General features: G+C 39.3%; 1 protein-coding gene across 4 annotated transcripts; it reads left to right on the top strand.

Annotated features, from left to right (window-relative positions):
- The first annotated feature begins 1,704 nt into the window (after positions 1–1,704).
- LOC134748979 (uncharacterized) lies at positions 1,705–20,748 on the top strand. Of its 4 annotated transcripts, XM_063683851.1 has the most exons (4): positions 8,302–8,386; positions 8,477–8,514; positions 10,936–11,049; positions 16,414–20,748. In XM_063683851.1, the coding sequence occupies exons 3-4, from the start codon at positions 10,947–10,949 to the stop codon at positions 19,725–19,727; spliced, it is 3,417 nt and encodes a 1,138-aa protein (XP_063539921.1). In that variant the 5' UTR covers positions 8,302–8,386; positions 8,477–8,514; positions 10,936–10,946; the 3' UTR covers positions 19,728–20,748. The 4 variants fall into 4 exon arrangements, with proteins under 4 accessions (XP_063539920.1, XP_063539917.1, XP_063539921.1 ...); XM_063683850.1 differs by lacking the exons at positions 8,302–8,386; positions 8,477–8,514 and adding an exon at positions 1,705–1,748; XM_063683847.1 differs by lacking the exons at positions 8,302–8,386; positions 8,477–8,514 and adding an exon at positions 3,246–3,357.
- The last annotated feature ends 2,032 nt before the right edge of the window (positions 20,749–22,780 follow it).

Below are 22,780 nucleotides of genomic sequence, written 5' to 3'. Positions count from 1 at the left end.
AGGAGGTTCCAACCACTAATTTTTAAGATGATGAGATTGTTAAAGAAAATAAACATTTTTGATTTTTGATTTGATTTTTTGAAACTGCACATACAATTGCATAGAGGTATATCTAAGTCTAAAATTAGTTTATACAGCTCCAGTTTATAAAACAAATGAAATAGAGCAAAAACAAGTTTTGTATGAAAAACTTAAATTCGTTGTATTTTTAGGGTTCCGTACTCAAAGAGTAAAAACGGGACCCTATTACTAAAACTCCGCTGTCCGTCTGTCTGTCATAGCTAGTAATAGCCAGACAGTTGAAATTTTCACAGATGATCTATTTCTGTTGCCGCTATAACAACAAATACTAAAAAGTACGGAACCCTCGGTGCGCGAGTCCGACTCGCACTTGGCCGGTTTTTTTAACTACGGTATCTGAAGGTCCATGCACAAATCCAAGACAATTAGACTATGCCCAGATGTTTCGCTTTACGAATCATGTGTAATTGCGGTTCGCATAGTAGATTTTGTTTTGTGCATGTAATATCGTCTATTGTTAGTTATTAAGTTGCTACTCACATGTTTATTTACCTTTCCCAATAGTTTTGTACTTTGAAATCATTATCTACACTTTTCATCCTCATGTCTTAATGTGTTATTCTTATTTGTCATTAGTGTTTACTTAACTCAAATGTTCCCGAGACCATAAAATAATGTGATGTTTATTATTCTCATGTTTATCCTAATGAGATTTGGACTACGTCCCAAATTAAATCACCAAGGGGGCAAAGTTGTTGTTTAACCTCTCGTGCTAATATTGATACCCGAGCAAGCGAAAGATTGCAAAATTGAACCACGAGCGTAGCGAGTGGTTCGAAAAATGGAATGTTGAGCGTTGCGAGGCTTTCAAGGCACGACGGTTAAACAAATTTTGCCAACGAGTGAAACACAAAAAATTTCACCACACTAGGGAAATACTAACTATAAAAATATCAAACAAAAACAAAGCAAATCGATTCAAAATGAATGATATTAAATAATTAGCATTCAAAATCATAATGTAATTTTTATTTTTTATGGTCAAACCTACCATGCCAACATAAGGAAAAACTCGAAATTTGCATTTGTTTACTTTGTCCCACATTATGTGGATAAAATGCAACTTTCTCATCAGTTTTTGAACAATCAAGAGAGCCTTCAGCTGGTGTGGTGAAAATTTTCTTGTAAGTAGTATTTGTCCGAAATCGTTATTGTTACTCGGGAGGATTGGGTAAATTTTGTCTAAACCATATGCTTTTACGTCAAGCTCCCAGGATGAAATGTGTAGGTACTTTATTAAAGAACTAATTAAATGCATGTATTATTTTTAAATAAAAATGTAATAAAAAAAGGCTAAGTAAAGTTGTATTTATAATTAAACAAAACTTGTCGGTTCGAAATTTCCTAAAGCAAATTATTTTCTGAGCTATTTGCTTATTTGTGCCATTTTCAACAAAAAGGGTACTTATTGTAGCTTGTCAGTAAGGCGCTAGTTCCATATAGCTTCAATCAGAAATCAACCTTATCGACAACCGACAATGTGGTACCTTTTGATTGAAAACGTCACATTTAGTTACTTATTTAGCATGTTGTTTGTGAAATGCGGTCGGCCGGTCGCTCACCGATCATAGTGTCAGCAAATAAGGAGTATTTAAAGAGTCATATTCAGAAAGTATAATTAGTTTTACTAATGTGTGTAGTGTTTCGAAAGGCCTGACAACATTTAGGTAAGTGCTTATTACTATTTAAATTTGTATTATTTAATATATAGGCGTATCTACTTAATTTAATTAGGCAGTGCCAAACTCGTATTTTTCAATTTTACTCAGTATTTTTGTAAGATCTTTGGTATACCTGTTTGAGTCTTTTATACAGGAGTGGTTTATTAACGCTCTACATATGAAGAGAACATTGATTACTTACAGCAGTAGGTACCATTTGATTACTCTGCCTCACATGTGAATAAAATGCAACTTTCTTATCAGTTTTTGAACAATTAAGAGAGCCTTTACCGGTGGGGAAAAAATAATAAACCAGATTGCATGAAGCAATAACTAAAAATTACCGACCTTTCGTAAAAAACCGAAAAATTTTACAACGCCGCCTCCACACAAGGCAAAACATTATATCCACATACTAAGAAATGTCATATCATACACATGAAACGTCATTTTAGTCTACGGAATAAAAAAACACTCTATTTATTTCCAAAGACAGGAACATTATTAAAGCAAAATGACAATTTTTGTGGTAAGTATTTTTTTATAGGGCAAATTGATGTAATCGCGTAACAATTTATTAGTCATAGTATATTTAGTTGCAGTTTACAATAGAAAATCTTGTCAAAAATACCATAAATCGCATTTTGCATTTTTTTCAGTTCCGTACCTCAAAAGGAAATAAATGGAACCCTTATAGGATCACTTTGTTGTCCGTCCGTCTGTCCGTCTGTCCGTTGTCCGTCTCTCCGTAGATTAGAGCCAGGACATGTCAAAATTCTTTTAGCATGCTATTGTTCATGTTACAGGCCTCAGCCTCACTCTGTAGCTATAATGCTCTGATACAGTCATCAAATTATGTATGTGTCTGGGTTCAAAATATCTTAGTTATTTGTTGTACAAAGGGGCAAAGTGTTGTTTAACCCTCCATGCTGATATTCCAAAATTGCCTCCCAAAAAAAAAATTGCCAAAATTGCGACCCGAGCAAGTGAAATATTCCAAAATAAAAACACGAGCTTAGCGAGGTCGAAAAGTGTAATTTTAAGCGTTGCGAGGATTTCAAGGCACGAGGGTTAAACAAACTTTGCTATAGAGTGAAACACAATACGTATTTTTTAAAATCATCACTTACCTAACTTTTAAAAGTCAATTCCATCAGCAAAATACTATTTTGCTCACTGTTTTTACGTAGCAAAGTACCCTTATTCGAGCTGCTGAGGTGAAAATAATGTCTCAACCTGTCACGTAAATTTTACTTCAACACAGTTTCAAAATATTTCAAATTATGTTTATTGACATCTGTTTCGCTGGCCTTTTGTGTGAGAGGGACGGGAATACTGGGAACGCAGCAGAGTACCTCACATTTCGTTCCATGGTGTTTAGAAAACATGGTACACTATTTAAAGGGCTCGGAGTTTTATTGTAAGTTAGTTACTGTTGTGAAGTGATACGTGGCTTACAAATTATTTTTGTTTAGGTTTATTAAATATAAAATTAAATATTAATATTACAAGTGTGTGAGGCCTGAAGTTAGAAGCTTTTATTTATTTATTTTATTACACATTTATTTAGACTTAAGGCCTTCGAAGAAATTAGTTATGAAACTACTCGATACAGGTAAATATATTTTGTTTTATTACTACTTATAATTTATTTTATACGGGACGGTATTTTTAAATGGGCTCTTTAGGGCGAATCGGCCATATTTAACAAACTTAAGTAGGTTCGACTGCAGGCCATGTAAAAATTTTTGAAAATCTTTGAATGCAGATTTTCATAATGTCGGCTTCGTGACTTACACTTGAATTCATTGATGTAGGTACTTACTTAGGTATGTATAGAGCGGTACTGTCATAGTAAATTATACATATAGACCTTCCTCTTAAATCACTCTATCTATTAAAAAAAAACGCATGCAAAATCCGTTGCGTAGTTTTAAAGATCTAAGCATACATGTTTTATACTATGTAGTGAAGTGGCAAAGTAATTAGCTGCTAATTTTGAGTTGTGATACTTGTGATTATGTTGGCTGGTGGAATTGTGACTTTTTAAGTGATGATTTTAATTTGGATTTGCTTTGTAATGTTTTACTGATAGTATTTTCCTCGCGTTGGTGTGCTGAAAAATGTTGTGTTTGACTCATTAGAAAAGTTTTTTGAACCCTCGTGCCTTGAAACTCTTGCAACGCTCATTCCACTTTTCGAATCCATTCAATTTTGAAATCTTTTACGTGCTTCGGGTGTCAATATTGAGGGGTTACACGACAACTTTGCCCCCTTGTAAAACAATAGTACATTGTGCAACATGGGGCGTGAGTTAAATATTGCAATCGCGACGGCTTGCCGGAGCGATTTATAGACTCAAGTTTGAAATATTATTACGCCCCGAGTTACACACAATGTTTTTCATGACACTTACGATACAAAAATGAAGTATAAAGACAAGAAACTGTTAGTTATAATACTAGAAGCTTTATAACTCCCTAGGGAAAACGCTTTTTCTATAGTTCCTGCTTAGCCTACGTGCAATTCCACATTTACTGAGCGAGTGTGATGAAAATAACTATTGTAAGTAGGTTTTTAAATTGCACCTCCGGTTCCAGAGAAGAACATGTAATTATTATATCAAATGAAATTCTGCGAAATACAACATGGATACCGATGTATAAGTAATGTTATATTATAACAAAGTTATAAGTAGGTACGCTTTGCATAAGCCATTCGTGGAATTGTTTTTGTGTCGGCTCAGCAAGATCATGTTTCTCAGTCAGTATGTTACATACAGGGCATACCTACTATGTAGATGATTTATCACCTGGTACATATTATTGTACCTACACAAATAAAATATTCTATTCAGTGCAGTGAACCTAGTATTTTTCAAAGACGAAGGTTACGGTGATAGGTGGCGTTTCAACGTTATAAATTGTATGGAGATGACACCTGTCACTGTACCCTTCCTGTTTGAAAAAACTTTTGAATGCAGTTTATGGCTCCTTTACACGGTGGCCCAACGTAGGCCAATCTAAAGCAGCGGGTAAGTAGGAGCGAGAAAACAATATATTTTTCTCGCTCTTACTTATGGGTGCGTCGCACAATGATGCGGTGCGGCGGTAATGTGTTAGCCGCTTAAGGGACGCATTTATCTGTTAGAGGGAGCAAGTGATATTGCTATCTCATTCCACCGCATAGCTGCGTCCCTTAGATTGGCCTACGTTGGGCCATCGTGTTGTAGAGGAGGCATTACAGATGTAGTGCATGATTGTTTTCCATCGTATTTTCTCGGAAACCTTCGTATTTGTCACGCTATATACTTCAGACAATCTCAGTAGGTACTTTTTGACTGAAGACACGTTCGTACGTTTCCGTGACAATACGATGGAATATAAATATGCACTACAACTGTACCTTAGTACCGTAAACTGGGGTTACTTGGATTCGTTTTCTTAGGAACATTCATCAGTGATCATTAATGTCTTTTTTATTAGGGTTCCGTACCCAAAGGGTAAAAACGGGACCCCATTACTAAGACTTCGCTGTCCGTCTGTCCATCTGTCTGTCACCAGGCTGTATCTCATGAACCGCGCGTGATCTAGCTATCAGCTAGCACAGTTGAAATTTTTACAGATGATGTATTTCTGTTGCCGCTATAACAACAAATACTAAAAAGTACGGTACCCTTGGTCCGCACTTCACCGGTTTTTAGTATTATACTATAGTCTGGCAAACACAATCTGTCAGTAAGTAAGAACAAAGAAAACTATAGGTACAGTCGAAGGCAAAAATATCGATCCAAACAAATGGCTCAAAATATGTGAACACGACTTTATTGTCTAAGGTGTAAGAGCGTACAATTATTTTTGAGACGTTAGGAATGTATATATATTTATGCCCTTGACTGTACTCATCAATTAAAATGAGACAGTCCTGGGCCAAACTATAAGAAAGCTGTAAATGTCTTATTGTAAGTTTTATTTTATTTATTTATTATGTCGATAGGTTATTGATCTGAGGTCGATAAATACACAGTACATCACTATGTTCACTATGCTAAAAGTATAACCCGTTATAGTTAGCAGAAAATTTCGAAAATATATTCAAAAATCTATACAGATTTGAATGCAAGTAATCTATATATATAAACGTAAAAGTCCTGACTGACTGACTGACTCACTTAAATCAACGCCCAGCCCAAACCGTTAAACCTAGAGAGCTGAATTTTTTCACAATAGGTAGCTTTTATGACGTTAGTATCCACTAAGAAGGGGTTTTTCAAAATTCATCCCCTAAGATGGTGAAAAAGGGGTTGAAAGTTTGTATGGAGATCATAAATTTTTTTGAGTGCAGGACTTGAATCTTCGTATAAAGGCATATTATTAAAATAAAAGAAAAGTGATTTCAGCGTTTTTAAAAATTCATCCCCTAAATGGGTTAAAAAAGGGTTGAAAGTTTGAATCCATTACAAATACTTTGAAACTTCCTAGAAAGGCATAATAGCCGATTACAAAAAAAGTAATATTGACGTTTTTGTAAATTCAACCCCTAAGGGGGTTAAAAAGGGGATGAAAGTTTGTCTTGGGGTTCAAAGTTTATAATATAAATGTTTTTTAATTATAATAAAAAAACAAGAAAACTCATTTTAGCGTTTTTAAAAATTCATCCCCCAAGGTGGTGAAAAAGGGGTTGAAAGTTTGTATGGAGATCAAATATTTTTGTGAGTGTGGGACTTGAATCTATGTATAAAGGCATATTATTAGAATACAAGAAAAGTAATTTCAGCGTTTTTAAATATTCGTCCCCTAAAAGGGTTAAAAAGGGGTTGAAAGTGAATCTACTACAAATGCTTTCAAACTTCTTAGAAAGGCATTGTATAAGAATCCAAAAAAGTTATTTCAACGTTCTTAAAAATTCAACCCCTAAAAGGGTTAAAAAGGGGATGTAAGTTTAAATGTGGTACAAATTTTCTTTTAACCTAGGAACTTGAAACTTGGTAAAAAGGGCATTATATTAAAATAGACAAAAACTAATTACTTACACCGTTTTTGAAAAGTTGGTATTAATAGTTTCGGGAGCAAATTTTTTTTTTTAATAGTGGACTTGTAAATCTTCTAAGAAGGTCGAGAGGGATTATATCGGGAACATTTTTTTTCAGTTAGGGTTTTGAAACTTCGTAGTTTGTGAAAGACAAATTTCATGCGTTGTATAATTTTTAATAAATGATTAACCGTCCCTACTGATATCTTTTGCTGCATAATGTTCTATATTATGCTATGCCAACAGCTAGTAATTACATAAACAACATATCGATTTCAATGTTTAGGTCAATTCCTATAAATTAATTTCTTCATAATTGAACGAAACTCACCGATTAAAGGTTGCCGGTTCGTGCGTATTTTCTTTTCTTCCTGTATGCGATTTACGGCCCTCGATCACACAAGACATTATCACATAGGGAACTTCAAACCATTACAAATAAAAACTCAGCACGTTTCCAACAATCTTTCAGGAATAGCAACAATATAATTAAAATAAAGCAAGATGACCGCTGAAATTCGGCGAAATATTTCAACTAAAATAGTACGACTATGTCAAGTTGTTACAGTTGACACCTACCTGTCAAATAACGAACATATATTTTCATTTGGCTGGATTAAAAGACCACCAAAAACCACCATTTGACATTTTCCTCAGTTCATCGTATTACAATACTGAAAAAAATGAAAGAACTTGCGGATTGTTGTCTCACTCACTCATAGACAAAATGTAATAGCGTGTTGTGAACACGATACTTTTTACCAAGCTCTTATTTTTGCCTGGCTTATATGCTTTAGTTATTATTCTGAGCTATAGTTGGTCAAGCAAATCTTGTCAGTAGAAAAAGGCGGCAAATTTAAAAAATGTACGCGCAAAAGGTTATTGTCCCATAGAGAATTTGAATTTCGCGCCTTTTTCTACTGATGAGATTTGCTTGACCAACTATAAATTTACGGTAAGGAATAAAAATAAATGAGACTGTGACAAGGACAAACACTAATAACGCTTTCTCTGCTACTCCTACTGAAAGTTCCATAAGAGCATCTCTTTCGGTCATTTCCCGGCTCTACCATTTCATCTCTATACCTGTCTTTGTACTCTATACTCTGTCTTTGTAGTCTGTGCTCTATACATGAATCTAACTGGTTCGGTCATGAGGGGCGGGGGGCAATGACCGAACGGGATAGTCTTATGTATCTTTCAGTAGGAGTAGCAGAGATAGCGCTCTTATTGTTTGTCCTTGTCACAGTCTCACATTTTTTTTATTCCCCACCGTAAATTTAGTATGGTTTATGGACTTTATGGTGGGCTACAAATCTACTCGACCAATCATATTGTCGCATTGCGTATGTTCTGTTCCTCACGGGCGCACGCGTATAGCTCATCTATGTAATGCTAGGTCTATGTCTCTATACCAATCTATACTATTGTACCTCTATGGCAACTATGGCCTCAGAGATAATGTTGCTAGGCTACATAATTCAGTAATGAAAGATGTCAGATTCAAAAAAATTAAAACACCGCCAGAAGTGCCAGAACAGAAATCCAGAATTCCCAGCATCGCCAAACGCTATTTCAAAATGTCGAAAGATGTGTAATTGTTTGTTGTTTTGGTATGAGATAAGATAAGAAATATTTAACAAAATGTGAATTGTTCTAATATATGAAGATATTGTTGCATAAAGAAGTGTATCTCATTGCAGATATTGTGCATTGAAACTTGGATCAGCGGTTTCGAAGGGTTAGCGTTATTTTTCTATATTATAATAATTCTAAAGGCTATACTTACATCTCATCTCATCTTAGTGCTTTTAAGAATTAACGTAGGGTTTAATAGGTACATAGTCTAACTAAACCTTAGCGTGTAGATCTGTCTGCTTGAGTAGTGGGTGTGCTATGGTGGCCATTCTAAACTTTGATGAAAAAAATGTGTTAAGAAGTTGTGTTTTCAGTTGTTATTTTACCTAAAGTTTTGTAACAAATATGCTTGTTGAACATCTTATTTTTCCTAGTTAAGGTCAATGTGTGTGTGTCTGTGGGCACTGTAGTTCAGTCATTGTAAAAAATAAGTCAATAATAGTACTAATAAGGAAACGGCAACAAAAAGGATCATTACCTAATTAATATTTAGTAAATAAACGATGCAATTATAACTATAATATAAAACTTTGCAATCTTTCTTGACACAATAGAAAATACTGTGTACTGAAAATACTAATTAAAGGTATCCCTTTGATATTTCTAGTTTGTGATTGAGAACTGAACAAATACATCAATTGTATTTTTTATTACTCAGTGGCCTCTTTAGTGATATAAAAATAAAAATTATGAAGGTAGGCTATAGTAGGGTGTGTTTCAAATATCAAATCAACTTAGTTTTGTAATACTATTACTTATTCTGTGGTTTTGTTTACATAAAGGTAGAAAAGTCCAATTTATACTAATCATATAGTTTGTCACAATGTAAAAGTAATTTATTTGAGGTAATTATTTACTTAAGGTAGTTATTAGCTCGCCTTTGTACCTAAATTTATATGAATTTCATGTTATCAATTTTTGTTTTGTACAATAAAGTGATTTACTACTACTACTACTATTATTAGTAGTCACAGTCCGTGATTGTTATGAACTTATGATATTAGGGTTCTAGCTAATTTGGACATCCATAGCGTAAGTATTGAACAACCAATTTAGCTGAGACCCTATATGGCTCAACAATTGCGGAGCGTGATTGATGGTGGATAAGAAATAAAATTAGCATGCTTGATAAAGCTCCTCCTCATTTAGTTATTTCCAGTTATTTCCTTACTGCTGTGGATCATGGCTTCGGTTGAATTGTGTCTATGAATTTCTCCAGTTGCTCCGGTCTTTGGTTTGCCAGTAAGGCTCTGCTCCGTGCCAATACATTATAGTACATTACGATAAAAGTGCGAAAAGTAGGAAATTCGCAACGAGTGGCGATAAATTAAAACACGACCGAAAGGAGTGTTTTAAATTGACATCAGTTGTGAATTATCTTTTCGCATGTGTACCTATTGTACCGCGATAGCCGTTTGGCACACGCATACTAGAGGTCAAAACAAAATTTTTGACCCGCAGTTCCTAAAAAATAAAACATTAGGGGGGTAAAACATTTTTTTTTTGTATGGTTTTTTTTTTCCAAAACCTATCGTGTGTGCTCGTGTGGGCTTTTTGAGGCGATTCTAAAAATATATCACATCATTACATTTCGGCCATTTTTTTTAAATTAAAACAAAAATAATTTTCGAAACACCAATTTTCATTTTTTTTTTAATTTTTCAATTTTACAAACTGAGTTCTACTTCAATACCTATTTTACGAGACTTATGGAACTGTACTGCAGATACGGTACATATTAATCATAAAATGATACGTAATATCCATATATCCAACGGGAAATACCGCTTTAACCCTTTAACTGCGCTTTTTCATCAGTTGGTATAGTTTGTTTAGTTTTTGACACAAAAAATCAAGGTTGTATCCTTCAGATACGATATACCTTATCGATTTTTCTTTGTACAATATACCACAAATTATACGTAATATTTTATTATCTGAGATACAGCCTGTTGACAGACGGACAGACATACAGACAGCGGAGTCTAGTAATAGGGTCCCGTTTTTACCCTTTGGGTACGGAACCCTAAAAAGCATGTACCTACATTTCTTTTGTATAATGGCTATTTTTCTACGTTGATATTCATATTAAACGGCTTTAGCCGACCTAGCCTAGGTGAAAATCGCTATTGCTTCGACAATGAAACGCTTTGTGTTTCTCTATCACTCTTCTATATTAATTAGTGCGACAGTGATATTTGCGTTTCGATCGCTACGGAGCGTAAGCGATTGGCAAGATGGCTACGCGGCCTGCTAACGTTATGATCTCGATATTATAATGGGATATTATAACTGCAATAATGTTGCCAGTAACTTTGCCTTTATAAAATTCCTCTAATTTACGTTATGATTATGACCCGTTTTTATTATTACTTAAGTATTCTTTTTTGGACGAAACAATGCAAATAAACTCTTGTGACGCCTAAATTTTTTCGTCCGGTATTATAATTTTATGTCGATTCTTCTAGGTATTCTAAGTATATACTCATTAACATACAAAAGTAATCTTAACTTATTGTTTTAGATTTTATCACCATGTCCACCAACGTTGATGACGCCGAAGACGAATACTTAGACGACCCGATCTCATTGTTAGCTATTGAGGATATCAAAACAGAAATTGTCGATGACTACGAAGGTAATTAATTGTTTTTAGGTGTCATTTAATCGATCTGCAAAATATTCCTATTTTGGTGAACAAAAATATATATTTAGTCAGCCAAAATGGATACTTGGTTAGCAAGTATGTATTTCTAAACCAGTTCGCAATAGGGATGTTGACATTTCCAACCGGCATTTGGGGCGTGCCTAGATTTTGCCACACCCTTCACCTCGAGGACCTAGTTTTAGTTAGATGGCTGTCGTCCCCGTGACTGCCACCCCTAGGTCCTCGTTAAGGCGGCAGGCGGCGGTCATGGGCGACTCTTTTGCGCCGCAGCCTCTTCTCGCGCGCGCTCCGCCGCTTCTTTTTGGGTCATGACCACCTCGCAGAAGGTGGTCATAGCTTTCCAGCATCGTTTGTTTTCTGTCATTGCCTTTACGACGGTCGGCAACGACAGATCAGGTCCGATCATCGCAACCAAATTGTTGCGCGGCGCCACCCAACTTGGGCAATCCGCCAGCGTGTGCTGCGCTGTGTCTTCTACACTGTTGCGGTGGTGACACACTGGCGTTGGCTCCCGTTTGGCCTTTTTTTTATAGAGGGGAAAATGCTTTTCGCATACCACCCAGGCGCGGGGACGGGCCTGGAATGGTTATGTGGGACTCCCGTGTAGGCTCATGAGACCCACGGTTTACCCACTAAAAACCCCTCTTGACCGCCTCAGGGCTATAAGGCGAGGCCACAGGAACACTGGAGCACTCTTCCGTAGCCTCGCCAGCGGCTGTCCGGACTCCGGACCCAACTCTGGAGGGAATTTTTTATTCCCCCTACCTCCCTAGTAGCGCGCCTTTTTATCGGCGTGCTCGCTATCCCAGGGACCCTTGTGTAGGCGACAGACGTCCCCGAGCCTGTCGCCCACAGGGACCCTTAAGGTGGAAGTCGGCGGTCATATGCCAGCCGCCGCCGCCCCACGCGCTTTCGGCGCATTGGCTGGGAAGCTGGATCGTTTTCCCTGCCGCACTCTGCCATCTCCTTCTGCACCATGACCGCCTCGCAGAAGTCCAGCACAGCCTGCCACGACCTCTCACATTCCACCATGTTTCGGACCACGGTGGGCAGCGAGAGGTCATGGCCCACCACAGCAGTTAAAGTGCGGCGTTCCTCCTCCCAGGCTGGGCATACTTCCAGTGTGTGCTGGGCAGTGTCCTCCGGGCAGTCGCAGTGGTGGTATACTGCGGTCATTTCTCTCCTGGCCAGATCCTTAAGATACCTCCCGAAACATCCATGTCCGGAGAGGATCTGAGTCAGTCGAAAACTCATCACGCCATGGGTCCGGTCTAGCCACTTTTTGAGAACCGGGTGAACTGCTTCGATGGTCAGACGGCCTGCGCTGGGATGCGCCAGCCTCTGTTCCCAAACCTCCACCATTTCTAGGGGGATTGCGTCTCGTCGTCCTAGAATTTCTCTCAGAGCTAGCGAGTCTCCATTATGATGCGCCTCCTTACGCCAGCGGTAAGCCGCTGCGAGGGCTCTCGCATCTAGGTCCCACGGTAAATACCCTGCCAAAACACATGCTGCCTCAAAAGAGATCGTGCGGTACCCTCTTATCACTCTCGTTGCTATTGCCCTTTGAGGTGCCCTAAGTAGGGCTACCTCCTTCCTTTTTAAAACGTCAGCCCAGATTGGGGCTCCGTACAGGGCCATGGATTTAACGACACCCATGTACAGCCGTCGACATGACGCTTTGGCCCCCCCGAGTTTGGGAGTATACGCCCTAGAGCGCCAGCTGCTCCCAGCAACTTCGGCGTCAGGCGCTGGAAGTGGGGGCGGAAATTCCACCGGCTATCGAGTGTGAAGCCAAGGTATTTCATCGTGGACTCGATGCCGATCCGGGTTCCACCTACCACTATATGCGCATCCGGCGGTGGCGCGTTGCGGGGCCCGTGGAAGCATAAGGCTTCCGATTTTTGTAGGGCCACCTTTAACTCCAGTCGCCGGATCCGACCGACGACGTGAGCGACTCCTGCCGTTGCCAGTATGGCGGCGTCCCTAAAGGTTTTCCCGCGAGTTGTCACCAAAGTTTCGTCGCCGTAACAGGTGAGGTTTATGCCTCGCAGGTTTGCGCCTCGCAGTACCCAATCATACCCGATATTCCACAGGAGTGGCCCTAGAACCGACCCCTGTGGAACACCGCAAGACATGGAGTATCCTGCCCACTCTTCCCGACCCGGGTAAGTGACGAACCTGTCCGACAGGTACGCGTCAATTATTCGCCTTAGGTATTCTGGTACCTGATGGTACCGCAGGGCCTCCTTAACGCAGCCCCAAGGCAAGGAGTTAAAGGCATTGGCAATGTCCAGGGACACTGCCAAGACGATTTCGCCTCGGGACACCGCCTCGTCAGCGAGGGCCTTAACACGCTGAATGGCGTCGACTGTTGAACGGCCGCTGCGGAAACCAAACTGGCAGTCTGCCACATCAGGCCCGACACGGGCGAGGTGCTAGGTGAGACGGCTGGCTATTATGCGCTCAAGGAGCTTCGCAGTCTCATCAAGCAGCACTATTGGGCGGTAGGCAGATGGAGAGTCTGCCGGTCGGCCTTCCTTTTTTATGAGGACCAGCTTGCCTGTCTTCCACTGCCGTGGAAACCTGGCTTGATGAAAGCAAGCTGAGAACATTTGCAGCATTCGTGACTCCAGAGCGTTGCTGGCCAAGACCCAGGCGCAACCCGTGTGGAACCCCCCTACCCCCCCGTGACAGGACATTGTCAGCACCGGTAAGCAATTACCTGGAAACCCCGGGCGCACCGTCCGAGAGCCCTTCCCTTTCACCCTTTGCCCGGATCAGCTGATCAAGAGGAATGGGAAGGGACTCGGCACTCTGGGAGGTTTCCTGTCCGTAGCACCCCCCATAAAACAAACCTTTTTTTTGACCCAGGGGAAATCCGTTATGGATCCCACCCGGCCCGGGAGAAGCCGAGTGGGTATGTCCGACTCACACGGACTAAAACCCCTGGGGTGTTCCACCGCTCGCTTTTGGACGGGGTTTCGGGAACGCGGCTGCCAACTTCCGATACCCCGTCAGCGTTGCCTTTTGGGGCCCATTCTGTGGTGGCTGCTCATGCAGCGTCCTCCGCTGAAGGCGCCTCGGAACACTGGAGGGCCCTCCAGCTCAGAACCTCTTCAGGCGGGTGATGGAACTCCCGATCCATCACCCGCAGGTTCCCGTTAAGGCGGCAGCAGTAGCGGCAGCACCCTGGCTGCGAAGGCTCTTCGCCGCCTTCCTATCCTCCTGCGGCGCTGAGGAAGCGAATTGGCGTCGTCCTCGCGCATTCTCTCAGCAGCCTCCTTTCGTGTCATCACTGCGACACTGAAGTTGGCTACTGCCACCCACGCCTCCTCACTGTCAGCCATTTGGTGAATTAGTGCTGGCAGTGAGAGGTCTCCTCCCATAGCCGTGGACAGGACAGCGCGAGGCTCCGCCCACGCAGGGCACTCTTCGCGCGTGTGCTGGGCCGTGTCCACGGCTCTCCCGTCCCAATGATGACACTCTGTGGTTGGCTCCCGTCCTACCCTCTCACACAGGTACCAGCCGAAGCAACCGTGCCTCGTCAGCAGCTGTGTGAGGTGGAAGGAGGGTGCGCCGTGTTTACGTTCGACCCATTTTTTCAGAACGGGCCGAACAGCAGTCACTAGATCCCGGCTAGCACCCGGGATTTCAAGTTGCTCCGTCCATTTATGGTAGAGGACGTCGTGCGCCTCCTCCCTCCATTTTCGGACCTCTTGAGGTCCAGGCCAGTTTTCTTCTGCTCTTGCTCGCATAACCCTCCAGTATACGCTGAATTGGACCTCAGCTTCTAGGTCCCAGGGCGGGCTCCCAGCCAGCAGACAGGCTGCTACGTGTGAAATGGTGCGGTACGCTCTAGCTGCCCTGAGAGCAGTGGGACCTGGCGTCTCGCACTGTGCCCTCTGCTGGTTTCAGAGGGACACGCGGAGCCGCCCCCCGTGTGCTGCTCTTAGTCTGGCCCCTCTCCTCAGGCCTGTCCGGCTTGGGAGGCCCTATCCGGCATAGCCCTGAGGGTCATTGGAGCACGCAAGCCCCTTCACGACGGCAAGGTGACAGCATTCGAAGGGGTCCATAAAACAAACCTAACCTATCTATAGGATAACCTTTTTTTTTTGTTAACGGAGTGGGCGAATGCTGTTACGCACCGTCCCCCCGGCCGCGAGAAGGCCATTGATGGGGGGGTGTGTGGGACTCGCCGCTCCTGTCCCCTCTCACTGGCGAGAGGGGAGGGAGAACCTGGCCCTACCCACTAAACCCACTCCGGCGTTTCATATCCTCTTTGCCGTTTGTGAGGGCGCCATGGGATCGAGTACACTCTACCATGGCGCTCCTCGGCAGCCCCGGCTTGGCGCCAGGACACCTGCACAAAGGGGGGGGGGGGGATCAGAAACACTGGACCCCCCCCCCCCCCCCCCCGACGACGTATGTGGAGCCGTGCAATGCGGGTCCCGCACCCGCTGGCCCCACTAAGGGTCGAGGCGAACATACGCTCTTCGCCCTCGACCCCCCGCCTGCGTCGGAGAGGCAGCGCGCCAGGATCAGCTTCGCGCCCCCTCTCCGATCTGTAGGATAACCTTACGAAAATCTTGAATAGTTGACGGTTTCAGAATTATGATGACTAATGAACAGACAATTATGACTTTCCTGTCAATTAAACTGCTTAATGACATGATTTTTCTACCAACCAATTCTTAAATCTTGCTGACCAAGTAATTATTTTGCAGCTCGACTATTAAGCAGATAAATTATAAGAGAAGCAGATCGACATCGGTTATAATGCTGACGCTGACAGTTTGTGAATTGTTTGCTGAACAAGAGTTGTAGCTCGATTTTTATTTATTGCCAGCAAAATTTTTGTATGCTGTCCAAATAATTCGATGGCAATTTTGTTTGCAATTCAGTTTTAAAAACGACTGATCATTTAATTACTTCCCATTGTTTATTTACAACGAATGAAGTTGGATATGCCCTGGCCACGAAAGCTGGCCACTGATAATGTTTGTATGGAACATCCGTTTGCTACCGAGTTGGAATTTATCTGCTATGCAGTGAAAAATATAGCCTAGTTTTTACTATTATAGTTATTAAGGATATTCGATATTATGCTTCTAAATTAACTTTAGAAAAGCTTCGGGTTTCAGATACACTTAAAATATTTATTTACATTGAAATCAATTATTTCTATTCTAATATTGTCTTCGGTTACCGCGATAGTTACTCATGAAATAAAACTATGAAAACGGATTATATCGCGTATATTGAATTTATAATACATCCCGACGTATTTTTTTATTCTATTAAAAAGTATATAAATACGTTTTGTTCTTATTGTAGATCAAATCATCGACGTCAGTTCCGACGAAGAGGACACATACACTTCAGCCTACGGGAAGAAGACCTTTGTACTGCCGGTAACATTCTTCGACATATCTAGAAACGTTAAACTGCTCAACAAGTGTAAGCCATTGAGTATTAGAATAGTCGACTGCAAACAACATCCTACGTACTACACCAAGGATCAAGAGAAATGTGAAAAAAGGTCTGATGTAAGTTGCGTAGAAGTACTAGAAGTACAAAATACATGCGATAGTTATAGCGAAACTAACTCGAATAATGTTAATGCGGCGGCCATTGTAAATATAAGCCATACGAGAGAAAACGCCGGTGAAAAGTCGATGAAGGAAGGAGTGAACAAACGTCAGAGTGATTCTTTCTATGAGAAACTAAAGAAGCGCAAAGAAGAGAGGAAACGTATTGCTGTCAACTGTAAAGATTTGAATCAAGTTGATTTTAAAAGAAACACAGGACTCGTGGGATTGAAAATAACAAACACTATTTTCAAACAAATTGTAGATACAGAAAAGGCCTTGATTAATGCTAAATGTAGCTCTGTTGCAAGCAAACCTAAGGATAAAAATCAAAATGATGCAGAAAAACCGTCAGTTACCTCTAAAACTATCACTTCTGATGATAAATGTAATGAACCTCAAAATAGCGTTGTAGAAAAAGCATTGGCTATGGAAAAGTGTATAAGTATTGAAAAGAAATCTGCCGAAAATAATGAAAAATATCACAATGATTCAAGAAACAATTTACTGTATAAAAAAAAGACAATAAGTTCTGACGATAACTCTAGAGGAAATATTGCAAGTGCTGTGGAAAATTCGCCTATAAAGAAAAGTGTCATCTATGTGGAAAATAAATCTAATGATAAGAACGAAAGTGACATACAAAAAGCAAATATTGTACCCAAAAGTCTTGACAGTAATAAAAATAAAACAAAGAAAAAAAGTGAAACTATTGCAGATAAAGAAATTAAAACGAACAAAAAATCTGATGTTAAATGTAAAGAAAAAATGCCTGATGAGAATGCTTCAAAAGCGTTAATTAGAAACCTGTGTAACCCTAAAGAAGAAAAGTCTAAGGAGGAAGTATCTGAATGTAGTAAGTATATGAAAAAAGTTGGTGCCTCTTTGGATAACCTGGGGACCTCTGTCATACCGCTTACAAGTAATTATACACCCAAAAGCTCACACAATAACTCTGAAATTAAGAGTATTAAAGCACAAGTAAGCCAAAACACGTACAAGGACGTTAAAGACAAATTAGATCATAACAAAGTAAGCATCGAAAAACGATGTAGTTTAAAAATATTGAGTGATAATGTTATTGAAAATGCACTTAAACTTAAGAAAACTAAACCTGAAAATAAAAATGCAGCTAATATAGTGCTCCAACAAAATTCAAAGAAACCGCACGCTAAAGTTATTGAAATTGATACTAAGGTTTCTTTAAAACGTAGCAATATTGAGGGTTCCGTGATTTCCGATAAAGGCAAAGGGACAACTACAACTACGAGTAGTAAACAAGTAGACTTTAACGCAACGAAAAAAGTCGATAAAGTCGTCGTTAAAGATGCAAGCAGAGACCAGGCTGGTCCTAACTCTCCCGTCATACCGTGTACTACCATTACCATTAGAGCTGCTACGCCTAAATCAATTTCAAAAGAAACTTCAGCTAAGGTTACTGATACTACTGAAAAACAAGACCGTGGAACATTATCTAATACTCCACCCGCCGACACCGAAACTTCCTCGCTGCGAAATATGGCTGAACATAGAAGTACTCCTAGTAATGTACAAAAACAACCTACCCTTCCACAGAGTTCCACTACAAATCAATCAGATTTAACCAACTCCAAATGTACACTCACTTTAAGGCCAAATGAACCTGCCGTATCAAAGACGAATAAAAATAAAAATAGTCCTTTGGAGTGCAACCAATACACATCTAATATAAAAACACAGAAAACCACTGATTTCAAAAAATTAAGCAATGATCCGCGTACTGCTCTAAGTAACTTGCAATACAATGTTTCAACCATGAACAAACGCGCATTTTCCGATCCGAATGTGCCCAATATGAACCCGACCAAAGGAGCCGACATGTTAAATACCACAGTTATACCCTCTACAACTACTGGAAACACCACGTCCGTGACTAACCTGTCAATAAACGGAATTATTAACAATCAAGCGCACCCTAATCAGAGGACGAATACACCACCAACCTCCCAAATTCATTCTAAATTTTCTGGCCATAACGCTATAATACTAAGAAGACCGCCTTTGCCACAATCACAAAACTATCCTCCCTCATATCAAGGACAACCCATTCAAACGGTGGTTAACAACAGATTTCAGCATCAACCAATTCCGCCTGGACCGAGACCAACACGATTTCAATACCCACCCCCGTTTCCACCACCACCACCACCACCACCACCTACGCCCCCTGATAATCATATGCATTTCATACAAGTCAGGCCTACGCCACAAAGGTTTATTATGCCCAACGGATCTACTTATTTACGAGGAATAGAAATGGATTTAGACCAATTGCGATTCTATAACCAACCTTTACCCCCCGTTTATCGGCCTCCATTATCAGTTCCTAGACCTCCAAGCCCTCAGCTCAACAAAGATTCTTTCATCGGTAACACGGCTGATGGTGATCCGATCAAAAAAATTAACATACCCGTAGTAACGCCAATCGTCGATGATAAACAGAAGATGCTAGCCGAACTAAACAATGCAGTGATGTTTCCAGAACTAACGAACAATCAGAATGACGATCCACCTAAATATCTTAAGCGTAAAGCTGACGTACCAATAGTAAAACCCAAACATTCAAAACCTGGCCTTTTGTCTAAGAAAACCAACATAACCACGGATTCCAGTAATGTGAAAATTCCTGATAAATTTTGTCCCAACATCGGGTATTCGCCTCCGATCTTGCCTATATTTACATACCAGGAATCTTTCAAATTATTTTTTCCCTACGACGGTAAGAACTCTGGAATGTCTGCTCCCACCGACAAACAGAATCGTACTCATTTGAATAGAACGACATCTACAGCCAGCATTAGGAAATTAGATAAGAGCCACAAAAGAATACTTCATCACGAAAACGGAAACCAAGATAAGGCCAAGAAGATATCTTTTAAAGAGTACAGAAAAAGAGTTATAGAAGATGATGTTGACAGAACTTATGTTTATAAAGTGAAAAAATATCACGAGTCTAATAATCCTGCAGGCGATCACAACCAAGATCAGGGCTATGACTCGGATACAACTGTCAAATTGTAGTTGGTGGTTTTCAACTGTTGCTAGATTTTGAGTGGCGTTAGCAGTTAGAATATAGTAGTTTTATTTTATTTTTTATTTGCTTTTGACCAGTGTTGTTGTTTAGTTATTTATAAATTTTATGTGAAATGTTCGATGTGTCATCAAAGTTTGATGAGTAATAATCATTAATAGTATTTCGTGTTAGAAGTTACTAGAAATAGGTACATGTGGCTATATAATTTTACTTAGGTATATAATTTGTTCCTGCGCCCATTAAAGGGTTATTTACTTTACTTTTAATGAGCTTTATTTTTATACGGGTACTTTTAGCCAAACGGACCTCGGATTTTATGATATTAATAACATTACCTATACTTATGTTTGAAATTTTGCCCAAACTTACATAGTAATGTTTGATTCCAAATATCATTGCTATTTTATCAGATTCTGGAGTTATCCTAATTTTTACAAAAAAAATGCAACAGTTCTTAGTTTCATGAGTAAACTCAGATTGTTTAAGTATTTAAATGTGAAGGAATTGGAATCTACTGAAATAAAAGTGTATTTGTGGCGTGCCTTGCCTTAAGGGACATCATCGGCACAACAACGAGTATGCTCCATTCCGTGTGCAAAAGTACCATTTAGACATGGAGCGCCACGTTTAAGCTAACCGTTTGAACGCCACGCTTAACGTGCGCGGCGGCCGGCGCGTCATCGAGAATCTTGTCGGAATATGCACGATGGTGAAATATGATATTGGACTGTAGCCGCGCGCGACACTTGACGTCTTTGGCGGTCGAAGGATTAAATAAAAAAGATTTGCACTTATAAATTAAGTGTAGATAGAACCTGCGGATGCAGTTTTATTTCTATAGGTACTTGTAGTAAAACTTCTTAATTATAGTCCAAAATCTCCCAACTAGGGTCCAAATTTAATATCTTCGTTGAATCGTTGAGGTGTGACTTTTATTTGATTTTTTAAGTTTACATTACTACAGAGGCGGCGGAAAACTATGCATATCTTGGCGTGAAAAGGGGTTGCGGCCGGATAGTTATGAGGCCGGCAACCCCTTTTCACGCCAAGGTATGCATAGTTTTCTCAAACATGAAATGTAATAATAATTAATGATATAAATAGCTGTCAAAATCTCTACAGACTTTTCTTGGATTGCCTCTAAACATAACAAAAAAGAACATTAGTATTGATACTTAATTACTTATTGAACTTGTGGACCATAGTTGCAGTACTGGACTGTAATTGGGAGGTTTAACGGTATATGTTTTTTTTCCGTTACCGGTTACGCATTTAGTAAGAGATAGAATCTTTGATTATAATTTTATAACATTACCGATTAATTAAAAGCTGAATTCTTACATACATCTATACCACTTCTCTAGGAGGAGGTTATAGTGTAACTAAAACCTTCGTGTATTTATAGGTATTTATAGGTATACTACCAAAGTTTTATTGTCTGTGAAACAGCAAGCTGTTTATCGCTACCATATTTACTGACATTTTCAATATTTTCATATAACTTCAGGGTGGTTTATGACTTTCTCAATTATTTACTTGCAGATATTATTTTTACTGGTGTTTTGTGGTTTAAAAGTTCAAGTGTCTTCTTTTGTATCAACAATTTGTGGCTTTAAATCCTTATGCTTTATTTGCCATTAGGACGTTTCTATCAGAATTTCTGTTGAAATTTCAGATGAAAACGTCCGCGTCCTTATTGCACTTGAAGCATAAGGATAAGGACCCTTCTGTGGAATGCCACATTTTAATTCATTTTAATAATTGTGTCACAGATTTTTTTATAATTCTAACATAATTATTGTTTTGTAGTTTTTTATCTTTTGTACAACTCACTCTGGGTCATTCATTAGTCTTTTTGTCCCTGTTATTGTCTGCCTAAGTAAAGGCTGTCTTTTATATATTCAAATGGATTTATTTTGTTTGAAAAATGAACAATTTTTTAACTGTAGGTACCTATTTTGAAAATGTTGGTTTGTATCCCATTCATACAATAAATACATACTTACAAATAAATCATTCAAAACAAGCATTCCTGTGTATTAATCGCACATGTTTCCAAATAAAACAACAATTTTGTATTAGGTATTTCGTTTTCAGTGGTAAAATTGTGGCAAAAGATTTAGTTTTTCATTTAATTTTAATTCTTTGTACTTGTTTGTACCAAAGAAAAGTGGTGTTCCGTGTATTTAAAGACTGAAAATATATTAAGTTGTTGGTTCTAATCTGTGTTTTCATTTATAAACTGAACAACAATTGGTTTATTTCTGGTTACAAATTTTTATATTAAAGGAAGAATGGAAAAAATTACACCTCATTTATTTCAGTTGGCAGAAGTGATTGAACCGGTGTTCCAATGGTCGCAAGTGCGAGTCTTGCCGGAAGTGTACATTTTTCAATTTTTCTTTTTATATAAAAAAATTAAGTACACCTATCGCTCGCAGACGTTTCTGCTTGATAAAAAAATAGTTTGTAATTCTGGTTATTCAGCTATCAACTCGGGGCACGATTTTTACACACTTTATTCAATCAATTAATGTTTGGTATAATGCCATAGAATAACCCGTTAATCTCCTAACTTAATACCAGACATCAGGTACCCAATCAAGGTACATACATAAAAAATATGGGGCATACCGCATATATTGTCAGAAATATAGAACGAATATCATGGTCTATTCAGATACAATACCAAACACTTCTGAATGTGGGGTGAGGTTATTCCGAAAATTTACAGTGACATGATGAAAAAGTGATTTTCGGAATTACCGAATTAAGTAATTAACGAATACATAGTTTGATACCATAATAAGTATATATACCTATATGATAAAAAAAAACATGGAGTGATGGAGGCCCTTACTTATTGGTCTATGATCGAATTATTATAAACATATATGAATTATGTGATTGATGTCGTAGGTATGTTTGCCTATATTTAAAAGACTGGTACCTACCTAGTGTGATTTTTTTTAAATCTTTTTACTAAAACTCAATAATGTCTTTTGTCAAAAGTATATAAAGTCAAATAAGTTTCATTTAA

The sequence above is a fragment of the Cydia strobilella genome, chromosome 17 (assembly GCF_947568885.1).
Source record: "Cydia strobilella chromosome 17, ilCydStro3.1, whole genome shotgun sequence".
Taxonomy (NCBI): domain Eukaryota; kingdom Metazoa; phylum Arthropoda; class Insecta; order Lepidoptera; family Tortricidae; genus Cydia; species Cydia strobilella.
The sequence above is the reverse complement of the archived record's forward strand: the minus strand, read 5'-3'. Positions and strand labels throughout refer to the sequence as shown.

Coding starts and splice junctions, on each gene's coding strand:
- LOC134748979 (XM_063683847.1), top strand. Junction 11,050..16,413: donor AATTGTCGATGACTACGAAG/GTAATTAATTGT, acceptor TTCTTATTGTAG/ATCAAATCATCGACGTCAGT.